At 32.1% G+C, this 22,102-nt stretch overlaps 1 protein-coding gene across 1 annotated transcript; it reads left to right on the top strand.

Annotated features, from left to right (window-relative positions):
* The first annotated feature begins 15,157 nt into the window (after positions 1–15,157).
* On the top strand, positions 15,158–21,499 carry LOC111683030 (protein croquemort-like). The gene is made up of 6 exons (XM_023445062.2): positions 15,158–15,477; positions 16,876–17,181; positions 17,282–17,584; positions 20,097–20,905; positions 20,966–21,056; positions 21,124–21,499. The coding sequence occupies exons 2-6, from the start codon at positions 17,053–17,055 to the stop codon at positions 21,283–21,285; spliced, it is 1,494 nt and encodes a 497-aa protein (XP_023300830.1). The 5' UTR covers positions 15,158–15,477; positions 16,876–17,052; the 3' UTR covers positions 21,286–21,499.
* Positions 21,500–22,102: the final 603 nt, after the last annotated feature.

The raw sequence follows: 22,102 nt of genomic DNA, 5'->3' as shown, positions 1-22,102 counted from the left end.
ACTCCCATTTTATCATAGATATTTAAAAGTTGTCTACACAAAATTTGAAGACTCTAGCTCTTTCACTTTCTGGGAGTTTTAGTTTCCATATATGAAGCAAGACACTAAAAATTTCAAAAAATTGGTCTAGCCATTTTGCTGTCTATAAAGTCCAAACAATTATATATTAATTTTAATATATATAGATAGATCAGAAGAAAAGTGTTTATATTATGTTTCTTATAAGATTCTTAAACGATTTAGCCATGACTAGCTATTATGAACATAATGAGATAAAATGGGTCAAATTTCAATTTCAGTTGTGTCTAGGCTAAAATTTCCAAGTCTAGATAATCATGCCGAATATTAAAAAAATCGGCGTGGTCATTATAATTAAGTCTTCTTAAAAATTTAATTTGATCCTGAATGCCAAAAAGTATACCTATCATCTACATGTATAAATGTAATGATCTAACTTAATATGATTCTAAAATCTTGACTCATATAAAGTCGCATTCAGAAAATCGTAAATGCCTAAAAGTATGCTACAAAATACAGTCAATGTTGCCACTTTATTAATTTTAACATACTAGCTAATACTTACTCGGTGTGCTTCATAAAAAGAAATTAAAAACATAATTAAAATATTTATTTAAATATTGGATTATTTAGTCGTCTACAAAAACATACAAACAAACAAACACACATTCATTGTTAAATACATAAATAAATAGAAGATATATAGCTATACCCAATGCGCTTTTCTACCCTTAAAACAATATAAATTAAAAAACTCCCTTTTGAAAATTTTAACTACAATAGTTTTCCATTTTCAGAATATGCTACATATGAGATATGCCAAGCAAATTATTGCAAGTTCGCCAATTTCTATCTATCTATGAAAAATTTTAATTATCTAACAGTTTTCAAGATATACGACATTTTGTATTAAATTAATATATGTATGTTATTTTCTAAATGTTCACATGAATGTCAAAATTATTCATGTAAAATTTTAAGATTAAGCTCTTATAGTTTCTTAGATATACGAATTTTTCTATTAAATTCATGTGGTGGCCTCAAGCTCCCCAGATGAAAGTCCACCCTTTTTCCTCCATTATGTTCAGATGAATATTAAAGTAGTTTGTGCAAAATTTAAAGAATATAGTTCTATTAGTTTCCCAGTTAAATGAAATTTTATATTTAATTCATAGGAGAGGTGCCAAGTCCCCCATTAGAAGTTCGCCCGTTATATAGTACTCTAAATGTTCAGATGAAATTCAACGTAAAAGTTAAAGATTCTATCTCTTATATATATTATTATATTATTATATTTTCTCAATATGGGCGTGGCTCCTCGCCTACTTGAAATAAAAATAATAAAGAGCCTATTACCTATGTTAGACATACAGGAATATGCTGTGAAAATTTCAGAAAATCGGTTCAGCCGTTTAGTAGTCTTTAACGTTTAAGCTTTCGGTTTAGAACAGAAAAAAATCAGTTTAAGTAGAAAAGTACAGTTTTGCCCGTTTTCGCCCTTTTCCCGCAATTATGCTATTACATATATCTGACACTTTAAGTAGCTAAATCAAAAATATTTTCACAGTTGAAAACAAGTATGAATGTATAGTCGGGCGTAGCCGACCATATGATACCCTACACCAGTCAGTATATAAGTTAAAAATGTGGATTATTTAAAAAATAAAGCATTTGGTTTGTTTTTTAACTTAATTTCGGAATATTTTTACTTTTTCTTTGGCAAAAAAGAGATTTTTTACAAGAGGGCTCAAACGGGAGTAGGGCAAAATATGGTCCTATCTTTAAAAATGTTGGTAGGGGGAGTTAAGTCTTCTTCAATATTATTTATATAGAATTTAATAGTGTTATTAGTGTTGGTATGTGAATTTTGACCTTTAAGTCATTTTCTGAAGGGGAGTTTTTATGGAGCATATGGTCAAATGAATCCCGAAAATTAAAAAAATCGATAGTGTCATTAAAAGATCATTAAAACTAAGTTTTGTCGACTTTTGTTAACATAATAGATCATTTAAATTAATTATAAGTCAAAAGGACCTATTTGGGGGATACGGTTGTATGGGGGCTAGTCAAAATAATGGACCGATTTTAACCATTTTCAACAGGCTTCGTCCTTTGGCTAAAAGAAGCGTGTGTGCCAAATTTCATCCAATTATCTTGAAAATTGCCTGTACCTTGCGCACAAAATTTACATGGATAGTAGAGTGCTTCAAAAAAAACTAAGTTTCGAATTTTGCCCGTCCCCCATCCTAAAATTGTTCTACGGGTTATAAAAATAAGTCGTACAAAAATTTAGGTCAACAGGACTACGTTACAAGGGCAAAATATGCATTTTTTCAGTTTTCACAAATGTTTTGTCATTAAATAATTTGTTTTGTATTTTATTGTCAAAGAATCGTAATGTACACAGAATTAAAAATAGAAACAATTTCGACTAGTTTCCATCAAAAATTGCAAATATTACAAAATTTGACCTTTGACCTTTAAAGTTTATGAGTTAATGTCGTCCAAATTGCACGAAACTCTTGATTTTTATTCAGAAATATGTAGACTAATAAATTTACAAAAGGTTCCATTTAAAATACACAACAATATAATAAAAAGGTTAATTTTACAAAATATTATATAAAAATGTGTTTTTCTCGAAATCCACTGAATTCAAATTGCAGGTACAGACAAACTATAAGAGGTATTGACCTATTTTTTTTACTGTTTTATTCCGTAATCTGTTGTCCATAAATCCCTATGAGTTCTCCCAAAAATATTGAAATTTGTTTAACAAAGTATCAAAAAAATTCAAATTTGAATTTTGAAATATTCAAGTAATTACAGATGTATTTTAAGTAACACAATTGTTTTATTAGAATATTTTCAAAAATATGTTTATATTTTTATCACATTTCGAATTCAAGTGCTCTAAGACACGATAATGGCCTGGGGAATTTTTAATAACTTTTACAATTTTCAAACAATTTTTGCGTTTTTTATCTTTTTGTAACGCTAATTCTGTGTACATTACGATTCTTTTACAAAAAATTGCAAAACAAATTGTTTAATAACAAAACTTTTGTGAAAACTGAAAAAATTGCATATTTTCCCCTTATAAATGCATCTTCAAACTTCAGAGCCGTTGCGGCACCAGTTAACGTAATCCTATTGACATAATTTTTTGCACGACTTATTTTTATAACATAGAACAATTCTAGTGGGGGGACGGCCTGTAGGATAAATTTTTTTTCCTTCATACAAGCTTGGAGCACTCTAATGGACAGCCAGCCAGACGGACCGACAGACAGAAAATGATTCCAAGCCGAATGATATACTTTAAGGTGGGTATAGGAAGAATACTTTTGTATGTTACAAACATTAGCACAAACCCAATATACCCTTCCCACTAATGTGGTGTAGGGTATAAAAATCTGTCTTCAAGTACAAAGTACTGATTTTGGCCGTTTTTCGGCATTTCATTGACAAAAGTATTATTTTTCACGTTTTTCGCATTTTGAACATTTTTTTTTACACGATCACACTTTATGTACACAAAGTCTAATGAATAACAATGAATAATATAAGAATAGAAGTCATATGATTTATATTTTTAGATGGAAACAGCGGTTTCACTTTTTTTTCACGTCCCTGATCTAATGCGATTTGGTTTAGTTCTAGTTTCTTTTTATTATTTAAAAATATGAAGAGAGCTACACGACTTTCAAGTTTTAAATACATATTTTCTCTCAATGTGTAATGGTTTCATAACATTTTGCTTTAAGACGATCCCAACCGTTCTCCTCTAGACAAAATTATGACAGATCATATTACTGGTGTGCTTGTGTGAAAGGGATTTAATCTAACTTTTTCAGATGTTTCTAAGCTTTAGCTTTTTCAATATTTTTGACATCTTTTTGGCCAGCACTCAGCTGTATCCCCTCAGATGTTTATTTCTAAAAATTAAATAATCAGATGTTTATTTCTAAAAATGTTATAATCAGATTATATATGTTCTATATATACATACATATACAGTTCTAATAAAATTCACCACTTGCCGTTATTGTCAAACAAAGCAGTCTGACAGGCATTTCCTTCTTAAAGTAACTTTCGAAAAAAAACTTAATTTAACACATAACAACAATATTATATTCATTTATAATTATTGTTATTATAATGTTAACTCAAGAAATTACAAAAAGAAACAACAAAAAGTCAAAATAGAGCTAAAACCAAAACTATTTAATAAAACCCAGCAGTTCAAAGAGACTGAAAATTTTAAATAAATTGTACGGTTTGTAAAAGGATGCCAACAAACCCTGTATTAGTTGATTTCTGGTATGACTTAAAACTACTTTCAAACTAAATAGTTCGAACTATTATTTGTTATCACTATTAAAAAACAATGCCTGTGTACACCTTGTAAAACAGCCGGAACATATTCACATGAAAGGAATACAAAACATGCCAACACACACGTAAATATTTTAACACACATATGAATACCATTTCCACTCACACACTTTATTAATAAAAGAACAAGTAAGAAATTATAGTCGGGCGAGGTCGACCATATAATACCCTACACCTTTTACAAAAATATTATTTGATTTAGTTGTCATAATAAAGCATTTACCTCGGTTTTTGTATTAGTGAATACTGTAGAATTTATAGGAAATCATGCTCTAATAATTGATTTTATAGGAAAAATTAATAAGAATGAGCTTAATTTCACACTTTTATAATGCTTCAAAAGTGCATTAACCCTTTAGATGTGATGAGACTTTAAATTTTCAGATTTTAAAGTTTACAACGCTATATTTCGAAAACCACGAAAGTTATAAGGCCCAAAATTTGTCATTATACATGTTATATATGATACATTAATTGGATGGAGTTTTATTAAATTCAGAGATGATGATGAAAAGCACCATTGTTTGATGGGAAATTATTAAACCACAAGCCAACATTATAACCATCATAACTCCTAAAGGGATTACAATAAATGAAAAATTTTAACACTATTTTTTTAAGGGCATTGAATATTATATTTACGAATGATAAAATCAGGTTTTGATTTTTTTAATTGCATTTATAGTGCATCTAAATTCTGTCAAATTAAGTTTATATATCTTAAATTTTCCTGTAGAATAGTATACTAAAGTCAGATTTGAAATATGTACAGCAGTTTTCGGTCTATAAAAAAAGATATTTAAGTGAAATTTTGATGGGGCTTTTTATAGGGGCTAGTATCATATGTATATTATGGAAATCGTAAGGGTCATCAAGTCTAGTATAGAATGTGGTTTTTGCAGCTTTTGTCGAGATATGAGTATATTAAACATAATTATGAATTTAAAAGCCCTATTTGGCGGATTCAGTTGTATGGGGGCTATGTGAAATAATGGACCGATGTAAACTATTTTCTACAGGCTTCGTTTACGGTATCATAGACGATCATGTGCCAAATTTTATTAAATTATCTCCAAAATTGCGACTTGTAGTTTGATTACAAAGTTTAAAAGCCCTATTGGGGGTTCAGTTGTATAGGGGCTAGGTGAAATAATAGACCGATCTTAATCATTTTAAATAGGCTTTGTCTTTGGGACAATAGGAGATTATGTACCAAATTTCATTGAATTATCTTCAAAGTTGCGACCTTTAGTATGATTGCAAAGTTTACATGGACGGACGGACAAAGCTAAATCTACTTAGAAAATGATTCTACACCGATTGGTATACTTTAAGGTCGGTATAGGACCAATATTTTTGTGCGTTATAAACATCAGCACAAACCCAATATACCCTCCCCATTAAAGTGGTGTAGGGTATAACAAGTAAGAAGTTATAGTCGGGCGATACAAATACTATATAATACTCTACACATTTTACTAAAAGTAAAATGTAATTTAGTTTTTATAATAAAACATTTAAGTTGAATTGTATCTTGCCGTTCCCCCCGGGGGCATGTTACCTTGGTGAAAGCTACACCTTGGTGTTATTGCAATATCCCGGGGAAAAGAGGTGCTACCAAAACCTCTAGTTTGCCGGGACTATAAACTGGTGATGATCAGATGTATCCTCGGCCTTTCCGTGGAATGATCTGGCATGGGGTCTAACCAGAGTACCATATAATCTGGCACTACGGGTGGCCGGTTGCCCGCAGGACCTAGTCCTGGCCGGTCAATTGGTTGAGGTTCCTTCGGGATCCACGTAGTGGCTGTGGTTGAAACCCAAATCGCGGGGAGAGAATGTTGGTTTAAGGACTGATATATCCTATACCTAATGGGTTGGATAATTCTCTCTTCGAACAGGTCTGTGTACAAAGCAGCATATGCCGGATTCCTAAACCCGATCGGTATTTCTTACCGGTCGTGTAGTGGGACGCCGGTATATGCTGGGGAATTGTCAGGTTAGTATTCAATGGTTGCCTGTCATCCCGTAGAGCGATCTTTATGATCATGGGAATGGAACTGATGCGGAAATTGGTGAAAGATCGGGAAAGTCTCCATATATTGGAGATTAGTACTGATTTAGTATGCCTTTTTACGCTTCGGGGAAGTTCTTCGGTGCTGTTGCCATCTCAACAGGATATATTGATACATGCTACGCGACTATTTTGTCGGGGCAATTATTGGAATCAATTGACTTTAGAAATTCCTATTTCCTTTGTTACATTGATCGGTTCATAAAAGAGGGATCCTGATCCATTTTGTTGGGTATTTCGGACTACCAAATATGTCTCTAGGTGCTGTTGCCAAACCAACAGGGCCATCTCAGTAGTGTGGTTGCGCGGGCTTAAAGAGGTTAAGGAATGCACTGGAGTGGGTCATTAGATGATGGGGATTGCATTTTGAATAATGCAATCTTTCATGACATCATAAGGGTGGTCACCTTCCGGTTTACCGGAAGATTGATTTCACCTGATGTTGGGACTCGTCACCCCCTTCTATTGACTTTAGACCAGTGATTGCTTTTTCCTTGTCGGGGTTTGCATTGGGTTTGATCCCATGCTGCCTGTCATTCCGCAACGGGGCTACTATGGCAAGAGATTAGATAGCTCGAGTTCTTCAACAAAATACTTGTACATGGACCGGCACAGCCATGTACAAAAATTGCTACCTGAGTTCTTCATTGAAGAATTCAGGGGCGCGGGTAGACCGTCTCTAGTCTATCCTGTGGGTGAAAAAGACCACCGTGAAATTAGGCCGTCAAGGCAGGTGTTCACGTTAAACTCTCGACTTCATTGTATCTTGCCGTAGATATATTTAAGCCATATATTGTTGAATAAATCTATGGACATTTAAGTCTAATGAGGGCCTATAATTTTAGAGTTCATAATTATATCTCCAAAATTGCGACCTGAAGTTTGATTCCAAGGTTTACAAACCTTAGTCGGGGCTCAGTTGTATGGGGGCTAGGTAAATAAATGAACCGAAGATTCATTGAGTTATCCTCAATGTTTACATGGACGGACGGACATACGGATACTGATACCGGATACGGTACCAATTGTGCGTTACAAACATCAGCACAAACCCAATAGAGTATATACACTACTAAAGTGGTGTAAAGTATAAAAAAAGAAAAAAATGGAAAAAAGCGATGAAATTGAAAGAAGAAACCTTATTTTGTTTCATAAAAACTATATAGTTGTACAATGCTAGAAAATGTGTGCCAAACACAAGTCGAATTAGATGGGAGGAGAGTAGGAAAAACTAATAGTTTAGTAATGTGTTGTTGTTCCTTATATAAATTGCTGTACATTTTAACGTACTAAATGGGTCGAATTTGAAAACAGGGTGATTTATAGATTGAACTAGAGGCCAGAGCATATACTAAAATATTTTCCAAACTATAGAACAGATTGTAGACTGTTCTATAGACAAGAATCTTAGAAAATCCAAAATGTTCTATAGTCCAGACTATTGACTGTTGTATAATCCAGACTATAGACTATCCTATAGTCCAGAATATAGACTGTTCTATAGTTCAAATTTTAAACTGTTCTATAGTCCAACCTATAAAGTATTCTATAGTCCAGCCTATGTACTATTCTATAGTCCAGCCTATGGACTATTCTATAGTCCAGCCTATGGACTATTCTATAGTCCAGCCTATAGACTGTGCTATAGTCCAGCCAATAGACTATTCTATAGTCCAGCCTATGGATTATTCTATAGTCCAGCCTATGGACTATTCTATAGTCCAGCCTATGGACTATTCTATAGTCCAGCCTATGGACTATTCTATAGTCCAGCCTATAGACTGTGCTGTAGTCCAGCCTATAGACTGTGCTGTAGTCCAGCTTATAGACTGTTCTATAGTTCAGCCAACAGACTGTTCTATAGTCTAGCCTATAAAATGTTCTATAATCCAGCTTATAGACTGTTCTAAAGTCAAGATTATAGAATGTTCTATATTTCATACTGTAGACAGTTCTATACTTCAGAACACGTTATAAGATCCAGACAATATACTGTTCTATAGTCTAGACTATAGGATATTCCATAGTCCAGACTATTGACTTCTCCATAGTACAGTCTCTAGACTATTATATATACATATACAATCAAGACTACATACTATTCCAGACTTTAGACATTCCTAAAACTAAGAAGATACACTGTTTTATGTATAGATTATAGATAAGTCAAGGCCTGGAAACAGTCGATGATCTGAGTTATATACAAGTTTATGTTTTTATTGTTTTTACAAATAAAACTAATTTTTTAGCACACCCTTTGATAATGGTATGTAAAAGCTCATGTTATAAAGTTTTTCGCCATTCTTGTTTTATATTTTTATTGTATGGTAACTGTGCCATCGGGTCCACTATATCTAGACTGACAGTGCGGTTGTACGCTCATAATAATAAAAATTGTATATTACACGTTAAAAACATGGACATACACCCCCCAAACTTTTCAACACTTTTATCCACACAAATGTGTTGAAAACTTATCCTTAATATTTTACTACAATGGTCAGTCACACAGTCATTATGAATGTATATGAGACTAAAAGTAAACAATAAAAAATAGAAGAAATTTTTGTGGCACGAAATTTTTATGAAACTTGTTGTAAATTTGTGGAATATTATAAGAATAGCTATAAGAACATTTGTAATAATACATTTTTGTCTTTATAGGTAAATTGCTTATCTGCTTATTGGATAATTAATATAGAAGTTCATTTATTAATCAAGTTAATAGTTAATCGCGCAGACGGCTTTTATTTAATCGGAGGAAACGCTAAGAACTTAATCAATAATCATTAATAGCATATAAACAAGTGTCTAAAATAAATAATTTTCGATTAAATGTGCTTGATAAAAAAGCTATTGTTTTAAACATTTTAGAATTGCATTTGCGTAAAAACCAACAAAATATTAGAGTTAATATATTTAAGTTAACCAAATAGCAGACAAAAGATATTCTTATCATTTCCTCAAAGTACTTAGTTACCTAGTGTATTAACATTATAATTGTTAATAGAAAATTACTTATCTAAAGTTTAATTGAACTTAAAACAAAACTAAATTATAGTTTTATGGTTATTTTTAATCAACTTAACTTCTGTTAATAAATAAGATAAAAGTACATAAAAAGAAATTCAATTTATAATTAGCCTAATTTTGGCTATATCTCTAAGTGTGTGTGGTTATCTGCTCACAATCAAACACAATAAGTACATGTGTAAGTAGCGACTATATTTAGTATACGTTGAGTCATAATAGAATTTACATCTGTACTTTCCGTACAATCGATTATCTTAAGAATGTATTTTTAGCTATTTATACCCTACACCACTAGGATATATTGGGTTTGTGCTGATGTTTGTAACGCTCAATAATATTGATCATATACCACCCTTTAAGTATACCAATCGGCTTGGAATCATTTTGTAAGTCGATTAGGTATGTCTGTCTGTCCGTCTGTCCGTCTGTCTGTCTGTCTGTCTGTCTGTTTGTCTGTCTGTCCGTCTGTCCATGTAAAACTTGTAAGCAAACTACAGTTCGCAGTTTTGAAGATGAAATTTAGTACATTGTTTCAGGCCTATTGAAAATGTTTAATATCTGTCCATTTTTCCTCCTAGCCTCTATTAAACTCAACCCCCGAATAGGGCTTGTAAACCTTGTAATAAAACTACAGGTTGCAATTTTGGAAATAAGCGAATGAAATTTGGCAAATGATCTTCTGTGGTATCGTAGACGATACAACTAAACTCTCAGAATAAGACTTTTAAGTTCATAATTATTTTGGCCCTAGCACCTAAAAAAAGCCCCCTTCAAAATTTGACTTAAACGTCCACAGTTTTATTAAACAAGGAATGACTTAAGTATAACTGAGGCAAGGTACAATTCAACTAAAATGTTTTATTATGAAAACTAAATCACATTTTACTTTTTGTAACAGATATAGGGTATTATATGGTCGGCCTTCTCCGAATATAATTTCTTATTTTTTTGTGTTTTAGTTTATCGATAGTACAATATGATCAATTTTGATTTAGAAGATAATTTTAAGAATCAATTTGTATGTGTATACCATAAAAGCATCTACACAAACTCATATTATCTTTTTCTATCCCGTGGTGATGAAGGGCTAAAAAAATCTTACTTGTGAATATTGATGAAAAAATTTAATATTTTTAAGTCTACAATTTTTAAGCATCTTATTACCCTAATATTTCCTAGTTACTCAGTTTAAAGTATATAACCGATCTAATTTAAGAGCATTCAATTTTAGAACCTCAATGGTATTAATAGAATATGTATTAAATATCTTACTAGTCTTTCGATTGCTCCCCAAAATATGTATCCAACTTAAGTTGGATTACTACAAAATAACAGAAGTGACCTATATCTTTGTATGCACACTATTTGGAATTAGGCTAATACTTGAAGTTATAATTTAATTGAATTACGGATATATTAGTTCTCTTAAGCAAAATTTACACAACAAAAACTATGACCTGCAATAATCCCCTAAAAAAGAAAACAAATAATATTCAATGTATAAGTGTATTCAATAAATGTATCTACATACATATGTATATATTTAAGACCATTAAACTATTAAATTTCAAATGCGTCATACTAAACACATATTATTTAATACATAAATCAATGTGTAAAAATTTGTTTACAACAAACAATTGCTTATAAGGAGAAAAAAAACAACGACAATTTTTTTTACGAAAAAACAAACAAAAAATATAATTATAACTAAAATCTAGCAAGTGTAAATGCAACAACAAAAAAAAAACACAATTTTGACAAATGATAAGAAAATTACTAATAGCAGCGACATCATTAAAAATCAGCTATATCAAATTAAAATATAAGAGTTGTCATTTATACGTGATTCAAATTATTCAAAGAAATTTTAAAAATTATTCGAACGAATAAAAGTTTTTATTCGAATAATTTAATAAAATGTAAATAAAATCTTAAGATATGTGTAAAAAAGAGTTTTCGTACACTAATGCACTTTTAAGCCAGTAACTTAGATCAATCTCAACCTATTTTAAATTTCTTAGTAGATTTAAAAGTGGAAGCTGAGGCTTTTGTCATCAAATAAGTATATGAAATATGACTGCATTTCATTAGCTACATAAAATGTTTTTATACCCATCATCAGAAAAGATGGATGTATATTGTAGTAGTTATTCCGTGGGTAACACATCGACATATTGGGTCCTTATTAGATTTTGAGACGATCTAGCCATCAGCTTGTCTGTTGAAAACACGATAGGAAGAGATAAAGAGTTGAAATTTTGAAAAAAAATTGTTTGTTTGGTATTAAAAATGGGCAATACCTGACTAACGAACAAACTAACTAACTAGCTAACTAACTAACTAACTAACTAACTAACTAACTAACTAACTAACTAACTAACTAACTAACTAACTAACTAACTAGCTAACTAACTAACTAACTAACTAACTAACTAACTAACTAACTAAATAGCTAACTAAATAGCTAACTAACTAACTATCTAACTAGCTAGCTAGCTAACTAGCTAACTAACTAACTAACTAACTAACTAACTAACTAACTAACTAACTAACTAACTAACTAATTAACTAACTAATTAACTAACTAACTAATTAACTAACTAATTAACTAACTAACTAACTAACTAACTAACTAACTAACTAACTAACTAACTAACTAACTTACTAACTAAACAAGCTAAAAAGTTGGGCATGACTGATCATATACACTACAGCTATGTATGTTAAAAATATTGATAACTTTTAATAATAAAGAACTTAAATTTTTTTATCTTAACAGTTTTTTTTAGAAAACAAGTAAGTGTTCTATATTTGGCTGTGCCACTGACACTGTCTTCGGGCTGAACATACTTAATTTCATATTTCTATATTCACCTAATTCCGACTCTACATATAGGAAATTCTGCAGAATAAAACAAGTAAGAGTGCTATATTCGGCTGTGCCGAATCTTATATACCCTTCACCATAGTGTATTTTAAACATAATTGATCTTACAGTCTTGTTAATAAAAACATTAAAAAAATTTGAGTCGATTTAAGCCAAATGTTTCGGCGGCGGCTCAAGCAACTAAATATAGTTCGGCGGCGGCTAAGCTCCGACTAGAAGCCGGTCGACTTCGACCTCTGATTCATTGCTGGTAAACATTGACGAGACGTAGATTTTGTTTTTGTTTATCGTAAAAAAAATTGTTTTCAAAAGCACTTGGGAAAAATTTGTGTTAGTTTTAAATTTCAAACTTACATTATTCGCATAAAAATTATTGTACAATAACTCACAATCTACTCTCATATAATTGAAAACGTTTTAAATACTTTTTCTATTCATTAAAAAATATATTTGCAATACAAAAGGGAATATTATTTTATTTTAACAAAAAATGCAAATCATATTTTTTTGCTGTGTATTTTTTGTATGTTTGGATTCCAAACAAAACAAAAAATACACAGCTGAATAAAACCAAATACATCTACACACACACACATGTAAATCTTTTTCTATATTCAGTGTTGTTGTTGCTTTTATAACAATTTTTTGATGAAATTTTCAGAGGTTGTCTCGGATTTTTGTTCATATCTCCGTTATTTACCGACCGATTTTGCTGCTTTTAAATAGCGATCTTCTCGAAAGCATGTCTAATAGAATTATTGAAGATTCGGATTTCGCCGATATCTGGGATCCTCTAAAAACTGATTTCAACAGACAGACGGACATGGCTTAATCGACTCCGCTATCTATAAGGATCCAGAATATATATACTTTATAGGGTCAGAAAATTATATTATAGAAATTACAAACGGAATGACAAACTTATATATACCCTTCTCACGAAGGTGAAGGGTATAAAAAAAGTACCAAACAAAATTCCCATCGATTTGTTCTCGTCTAATCCGGTCTCTAAATACTTAATTTCATGTTTCTAAGTTCATTGTCATAAAAAACTCAAAAAGTACCTTTTGAAAAACGAAAAAGTACAAAAAGTTCCCTTTTATGTGTTCTCACCTAATTCCTAATCTACATACTTAATTTTATGTTCCTGGGTTCAATATTATAAAATATTCAAAAAGTACCTTTTGAAAAACGAAAAAGTACCAAAAAGTTCCCTTTTATGAATTCTCACCTAATTTAGACACTACTTACTTAATTTCATATTTCTAGGTTCAATAGAATAGAAAATTTAAAAAGTACCTTTTGAAAAACGAACAATTACCAAAAAGTTTCCTTTTATGGCTTCTAACTTGAGCCAGGCTCCACATACTTAATTTCATGTTTATAGCCAATACCAACGAACTAGAGCTGCTCTACATTACAAATGGAATGACAAACTAATATATACCCTCCTCACGAAGGTGAAGGGTATAAAAAGTAAAAAATATCGAAAGATTTTCCAAAAGTAGACTTTTTATGGGGAATAGGATAAAACAAGGCCATATCGTTAATAAAATGTATAAAACATAGTTTTGCCCATTTTTTAAGAAACTTTAGAATATATTTCTCATAATTATACAAATACCTTTAGCGTGCCCAAAAAGTTTTCTTGGACACACACGCATTGACATAAATACATAGGTAAATAAACTCTACAAGTGGATCTGTTAGAAACATTAACACAAACGCATAATTAGTAACAAGTACGAATTTACAGTCGTACATTGCCCACCATAGATACCCTACACCAGTCAGTATGTTAAAATTTTGGAATATTTTGTATGTGCAAAATTTCATCAAATTATCTAAAAATTGCGACCTGTAGCGTGCGCACAAGGTTTACATGGACTCACAGACAGACGGACGGACATATGGACGGACAGACGGACATAGCTAAATCGACTCACAAAATGATTCTGAGCCAATTGGTATACTTTAAGGTGGTTCTAGGACCAATATTTTTGGGTGTTACAAACATCAGCACAAATGCATAATACCCTTCCCACTATAGTAATGTAGGTTTTAATTATTCGTGCAATCGTGTAAAAAAATAAAATTTAATATGGGAAGTATATCAATTTTGTCATTATGTTTGTAACAAACCTAAATATTGATCGCAATTAGAGTTAAGACATTGTTATGCAAAACAAAATATTTTAATGAAAGAGAGACATAACAAAATAAAGAGCATTTAATTTAAGAGTATAATAAAATCAGAAACGATTAAAGTAAATAAAATAAAATTTACGAAGTCAAAATCAACAACACTTGTGGATTTAATCATACAATATTATGACTAAGTTCAGTTTGATTGTAATATAATAAGCAACAACTCTATCTATATTTGTACAGCAGTGTTGCTGAAAATAAGAACATTGCTCTTAAAAGTTTAAATTGTGCAATTTGTTTAATTTCATTGTCATACTAACATAAAAAATAATAAATATACCTAAACTATTATTTATAACAAATTTATGATATTTGAAATATTTAACAGTCTTTGTCTATCAATTTTGCAAATTTCCTATTTATTTTACCACAACTGTAAGACATAAACTGGTCAGAAATTATAAAAACAAACAAAGAATTAAATACAATCTTCTTTATATTTATTTTACTTTTTTTGTCATGCAGTTTTATTATTTTTTATAGTTTTTTTTTTTCACAAAACAGAACACTTTATTGAAAATGTATAATTTTGAAACCTAATCTACCATCCATCAAATACTTACACTAATCATATTTAATTGCTTATTGTTACAACTCTCTCCACTTTCGTCAACTCAACCCCAACAAAATCACAAATTAAACAGCAGCAAATAAGTTTATTGACTTTAAATTGTGTGTTAAATTACTTTAAACCAATGGATTGAGTTTATCAAAATTTTAAATTATCTGATAATTAAAACGAACTAATCTCTCCTAAAGAAAGATTACAATACAAGTGGTCAATTAAATTGGAAAAAAATGCATACAATCGATAAGAATATGAATTCAAACTCCTGCTAATCTACAAGTCTGAAGAGTACATACATACATACCATGATAAAAATATGAAGGTAGTGTCATTCCGCTCTCAAAAAAAAATTTTTTGAAGTTTGCTGGTATTTTCTGAAATTTGTTTTTTGTATACATAAAAAAGTCGTTGCCACATACGTTAAATGGGAAACAATTTTAAGGCTTTTGTGTTTTTTAAGTGTAATTTATAGATATTAAATTAGTGTAAATTAGTCAAAGTTGGAAATTTTGGCCATACAGGGTTTTATTCAAATGAGTGTATGTAACTTATCAACTATTGGCGCGCACATGAAAGCTTACACAATTTCCTTTAAGGGCTTATAGACCCATAATAGACAGTTCTTGGCCGATAGAGCTAATAGAGATAGTACTAACCATGGTTCCCCCGGGGGCATGTTACCTTGGCGACACCTCCGCCTTGGTGTTATTGCAATCTCGAGGTATAAAGAGGTGCCCAATGCCTTCAGTCTGACCGGGACTGAAAAATTGGCTGTTTCAGTCTACTGTTTGGCTTAGTTCTTGCATAGAATGGCAGAGGTCAGACCAGAGCACCGCATAATCTGGTACTACGGGTGGCCGGTTGCCCGCAGGAACAATGTCTACGGCTTATTGATGGATCGTGCTTCGGTCCACCGGTTACGTCTCTAGGTGCTGTTGCCGAATCAACAGAGCCATAGTAGTGTGGTTGTCTTTCAACGTGACTACTTTGGCAAGAAATTAGATAGCTCGAGTACTCCAGCAAAGTACTTGCGCATGGACCGGTCATAGCCAATGTGCAAAAATAGCCACCTGAGTCTTCATTGAAGACAAAGGGGCGATGGTAGACCGTTCTCAAGTCTACCCTGTGGATGAAAAAGACCACCGTGAGATAAGGCCGACACGGCAGGTGCTCACGTTAAAACTCAAATTTCAACCAAATCAAATTTTTGAGTTGGGTCAGAATGCTGATACAACTGGAAATTGTTGTCCGGAGGCTAATGTACTGTGATTAGGGGCTAAATTATATATTTAAGTGATGCGGATTAGCGGCTTCGGTCGATTAATGTGTTGGCATGTTGGTAGCTGGCCCTTAAAACTGGTAATTACTAGTGCTTAGTCTCTTGTTTTTAGCGCTATCTTTTTTCTTTTTTCAATATTATTTTGATTTTATTTTTTATATTTTCAAAAAGTTATGTGAGAAATTATTTTATATTTAACTTTTCAATAAACAAAATTTTTAGTATTTTTGGAATGAGTATGGTAGCTCGATTTTATAAAATACCAGCAAACGTCAGAAGTTTAATATGGCTACAAAAAGAGAGAATGACACTACCTTGATATTTTTACCATGTACATACTCATGTTTGTATATGTATGTCAACTAAAACAATTTGTATTTTGTTTTTTTTTTTTAATAATTTTACAGTCGAACAAAATGTTGCCGGTATTGACACAGTCACAGTATAGCTGTCAGCAAGTAAGCTAGGGTCTGAGCGTAAACGCTTATTGTGATTATAGACGGACGGACTGTTGTCAAAACATTGTCGTAGGCCAGAACATTAGACATAGAGACCATTTGTTTTTTAAAGTTGACAGCGTCAAGATGTGTTGTCGCTGTTGTGGTGAAACCCAACAAAAAATATGGGTATTTGGTTTCGGCTCACTATTTATAATTTCCGGTTTGGTATGCACTTTATGGTGGCCTTCGTTTGCCGAGGATATGATTTATAAAGTAAGTTTCTAAGTTGGGAAAAAAAAATAAATGTATATTTTTCTCAATATTTTTTATTAATATTTTTATGGCGAATTATTTTTTAACGTTTTTTTTCTAGACTCTGGCCCTTAAGGATGGTGGTTTAACTTATGAGAAATGGTCGGTTACACCTATACCCGTTTATCTGCACATGTATCTCTTTAATTGGACTAATCCAGAACAGGTGCGAGTGGCTGGTGTTAAACCTCATTTTGATCGTGTTGGTCCGTATGTTTTTCGTGAGGATAAAATTAAAACGAATATTACATGGTATCCCAATAATACCGTTTCATTTCGACCTGAACGTACATGGTTTTTTGAACCTGAAATGTCTGGCGGCACTTTAGAGGATTTAATTACTTGTCCGCATTTGCCCTCAATTGTAAGTAAAAATGTATGTTTAAGAGATTTTTTGGAAAAAAATATAAGCAACTAAGACGAAATTATGAATCAATGGATTTTAGGCAGTGGAATGGACCCATACCACTTTTAAAAATAACAGTAATTGGATCATACTAAAAATAAGTCCATTGGGTCAATAAGATAGTTCATAGACTGGACAATAGACTAGTTGGACTATCGCTCCTCTACTTTAAAAACTAGTCTAGAGATTAGATAATAGAGTAGTCTAGTATATAGAATAGTAAACTAATTAACTGACTTGATATAAAATAGACTAGTCTGTATACTTGATTATAGATTATTTTTTAGGGAGTATATAGTCAAGACAATAAACTTCTCTATAAAGCAGTAGAGTATCTATTCTATAGAAAAGTCTAAAAAATAAATCAAAAACTAATCCATACAGAATGTCCATGTGCTTTAATTAAATGCTTATTTCACGGTGGAACTTTTTTAAACCACTTGGTGAGCTGACTAGATTACTCCCCATCGTTCATTTGTGTATCTTATACACCGGTGGAAATTTTTGTGCCGGTCGATTTACAAGCAATTTGCTCAAGTATTTGAGCTATCTAATCTATGACTGTTACTGCCCTTTTGTCAAACATCCGAGACGCAAAAACTTCACTTCCCTTTACAACATCACAAATGGAATGGCCTCTGTTGATCATCTAGAGATCAATTCGGTCCCAGCAAAAAAAACAACATCCAAAGAAGCGAAAAATTAGTAGAATTTACTCCATGGAAGTACGAAAAAAGACCTGAAGAAGTTATGATTTTAACATTGGCTTGTCATAGGAGAGATGTCCTTTTTATTTGATTCCAAATTCAATACATCTGAATTCACTCTCAGGATGTAATTTTGATGTTCTTTTTTTTTAGAAGTTATTAGAAAGTGAAACTGTAGTATTATTTGACTCAAATAATATGAACGGAGTAAACCCTGAACATACCTGGACAAGTATGAAAAATTCTATGTTATCACTGGTAAAAACATACCTTTCATACATCATCACGGGTGGGAGAAGTTCATTTAGTATCATACAAATTTATTAGAATCTTTTTCAACCCATATGCGTTGCTGTAACATCTTTCTATGTTCAGAAACTCAGATTTATGGGCGTAATTCATAACAATTTGTCCAATCAGTGTTGCCTAGAAATTCTATCCGGAATTATATTACTCCCAAGAAGTAAAGCCGACCATTTTGTTCGAACCCTGTGTCGCTAGTATCATCTAAAGTATACTACCTAATGGGTTTTACAGGACTGCGATAGGCAACCCTTAAGGTTGACGATATTTCTTCGGATTCAGCTCAGCTTAATCCTTTAGAAAAGTATAACTTTTCTGACTTTTTGTCGGCCTGCATAACGTGAGCTATTCAATAACAATAAACATCAAATATGACTGTGAAAGTATCTGAAACAAAACCCAGCAGTTCGAAAAAGAGTCAATGCGTACGAAAAAGACAGTAATTTCCACTAATAGTTAACCACCTGGATGATCGTAATTCGTATGTTTTGGGTCATTCGTCACGAATGTTCCATTGTAATCGAGAATGAAGATAGTCGTCACTTTAGTGTCCCCTTTGTAAGCGGGAGCGGAGACAGTCGTCTCTTTACTGTCCTCAAGTAATTATTATTAGAGATAATACTCTTAAAAATTGTTTTTTTTTTTTTGTACTTCTGAAATTAGTTATTTTACCCATCTTTTGGAGAAATGATTATTACTTTCTACTAATATGCCACCATCTGGTGGACTCAAATTTATATCTTTTGGGTCAATCGTCACATTATTGTCCCTTAGTATTCTGGAGAGTAGACAATGGAAATTTTTAAATTTTAGTTCCAATAATATCTGGCTGACTCCAATTCGTATGTTTTTGTCTTTTGTCAGAAATAAACTCTTTGTAATCGAGAATGAAGACAGTCGTCACTTTAGTGTCCCATTTGTAAGCGAGAGCGGAGGCAATCGTCTCTTTACTGTCTCTTTGAAGGATGTAGAGTGACGATTGTCTTCCTCGTAGACAAGCCCATGTTAAAATGGTCGGTCACCTGGGTAGTCAGGTGGCTAGGGGCCACCACAAGTGGTAGGTTAAGTGGTCAGTTCGGGACTGTCCCGTCGAACTGCTGGGAAGTTCTGATTAAAAACTTGCAACATATTTCTTTCACTGGAGCTTTATGTATATATGTCTACAATTTACATCGAAAGAATTCGCAATTAATTGACCTAGATGTATGTTTATATACATATGTATATGATTATAAAGTTTTTTTTTAATAACAATTTTAAATATTGTTCTTAATGCTTTATCAAACTAACCCCGTAATAAAAATAGGTCTGATAATAATTAATCCATAGAAAAAATGTGAATATAAAACTAAATAATTTAGTTACTGATAACCATTATTACTAATCATTTATTGAAATGCATTTATGGAAAAATTTTGTATTTGAGATTAATTAAATTTTCTTTTTTTTTTTGCCATTAGGCCGCTTCAAATGCTGCTCGTAGTTTTAACAAACTCATAAAGTTCTTTTTCAACGTTGCACTCAACACTAACGGGGGCGCTCTTTATCAAACCCACACTGCCAATGAATGGTTGTTTGAAGGATTCTATGACGAATTCCTTGATTATGCCATGAAACTTAATAACTCGGAAACTGCTCATATAAAATCCAATCGTTTTGCTTGGTTCTTAGATCGTAATGGTACATCAGATTTTGAGGGAACTTTTACCATTAATACGGGAGCGGAAGATTTACGTGAAATGGGTGAATTAAAATTCTGGAATGGACAAAATCATACGGGCTATTTTGAGGGTGATTGTGGGAAGGTGAATGGCAGTACAGCCGATTTGTTTGTACCGAGAAGAGCTTCAGATGAATGGATCACTATATTTATAAGAGACACTTGTCGTATTATTAATTTGGTGCCAGTGGGTAATGAAGTTATAGAGGGTATCGAAGCCATACGCTATGAAACACAACCCGATACATATGATAGTGGTGAACGGAATCCGGATATGAAATGTTATTGCCCGAAAGAAAGACAACCAGACAATTGTCCTAAGCCGGGTATGACTGATATTGGGCCGTGTTCTGAAGGTGCCCCCATGTATATGTCTCACGCTAATTTTATGTATGCTGATCCCAGCTATCAAGATACCATTACTGGCACAGTGCCAGATCCGAAAAATGATATATTTTTCATAACCATGGAGCCAAGATTGGGAGTACCATTGGAAGTGAATGCAGCTGTGCAAGTTAGTTTATTCATACAACCCGATAAAGATATAACGTAAGTAAAATTATTTCATAAACGACAATATAATTGAACAAATATTATTTTTATTTTTAGAATACTAAAAGATATTCACTCCTTTTATGCTCCCATGTTTGTAATAAACAGTAAAGCCAGAATTACCAAAGAAGTAGCAGGTGAAGTTAAGGTAAAGATACACATTTAATCATATAGAGTTCATCAGACTAAATGTTTTATTTCCATTTAAATTTTAGCTGGCCTTAAGTCTTCCCGATATCGGTTTCTATATGGGCATTGCTTTCCTTTGCCTGGGAGCTCTTATGTATGCCATCGGTTTTTATCTCTCCTGTACCAATAAATGGTATAAACCAAAAATAGATGAAAGAAATCTAATAAAAGAGGCTCCAACACATTAGATCATTTTAAAAAAGTACTGAAATGTACATGTCCATCTAGGAAGTCTCTCTCTCTCTCTTCAGTTAATGAGAACAAATCTTATAGTTTTAAGTTAGAGCAATAAGTATTAGTTTTTGAATTTTTATATGAATAACAAAGCCAAAAAAAAACTGAAATTATTTAATAAAATCTATAAGAAGATATTAAGTAGAAAATTATAAAATACTAATGAGATTCATTCTTTGAAACTTTTGGAACACTCACAAATATGTTGGGATTGTAGTAATTCTAATGAAACTTAGTTTATTTGTGAAAAACGTGAAATAGTCCTGGATTGAACGCAGTTGAGGAGACCATGTCAGAATACTTCTAAGAGACGTAGATTAAACGGATTTGTTCATGAGGGCCGCGAAGGCCCTGAATACGACTTAGTTCATGTAATAGGTTGGTTTCAATCGCATTCTGAGCTGTGTGACATGGGTCCAAGTAAGAGAGTTATATTCGGCTATGCGGATTCTTATATGCCCATGCCATGTGGTGATATTTGGATTAGGGCTTAAATCAATTATAAAGTTTTTTCGATTTTTAAACCATATACGGTTGATAGGGTCATTTATGGACCAATTGTTGAAAAACTTATTAGGTACAATTCTGTTCGTATAAAACTTATTTGTTTCAAACTTCATCGCTGTACTCGTACTTTTACTGCCTGTTTCACAATATTGAAACAGCATTTTCATTCTTATAACAAGTAAGAAAGTATAGTCGGGCATGGCCGTCCATATAATACCCTACACCATGAGTATATTTTTAAAATTTGTATATTTCATAAAGAAA

This window comes from Lucilia cuprina, chromosome 2 (assembly GCF_022045245.1).
Source record: "Lucilia cuprina isolate Lc7/37 chromosome 2, ASM2204524v1, whole genome shotgun sequence".
NCBI lineage: Eukaryota > Metazoa > Arthropoda > Insecta > Diptera > Calliphoridae > Lucilia > Lucilia cuprina.
The sequence above is the reverse complement of the archived record's forward strand: the minus strand, read 5'-3'. Positions and strand labels throughout refer to the sequence as shown.

Coding starts and splice junctions, on each gene's coding strand:
- LOC111683030 (XM_023445062.2), top strand. CDS start 17,053: ATGTGTTGTCGCTGTTGTGGTGAAACCCAACAAAAAATATGGGTATTT. Junction 17,182..17,281: donor CCGAGGATATGATTTATAAA/GTAAGTTTCTAA, acceptor TTTTTTTTCTAG/ACTCTGGCCCTTAAGGATGG. Junction 17,585..20,096: donor GTCCGCATTTGCCCTCAATT/GTAAGTAAAAAT, acceptor TTTTGCCATTAG/GCCGCTTCAAATGCTGCTCG.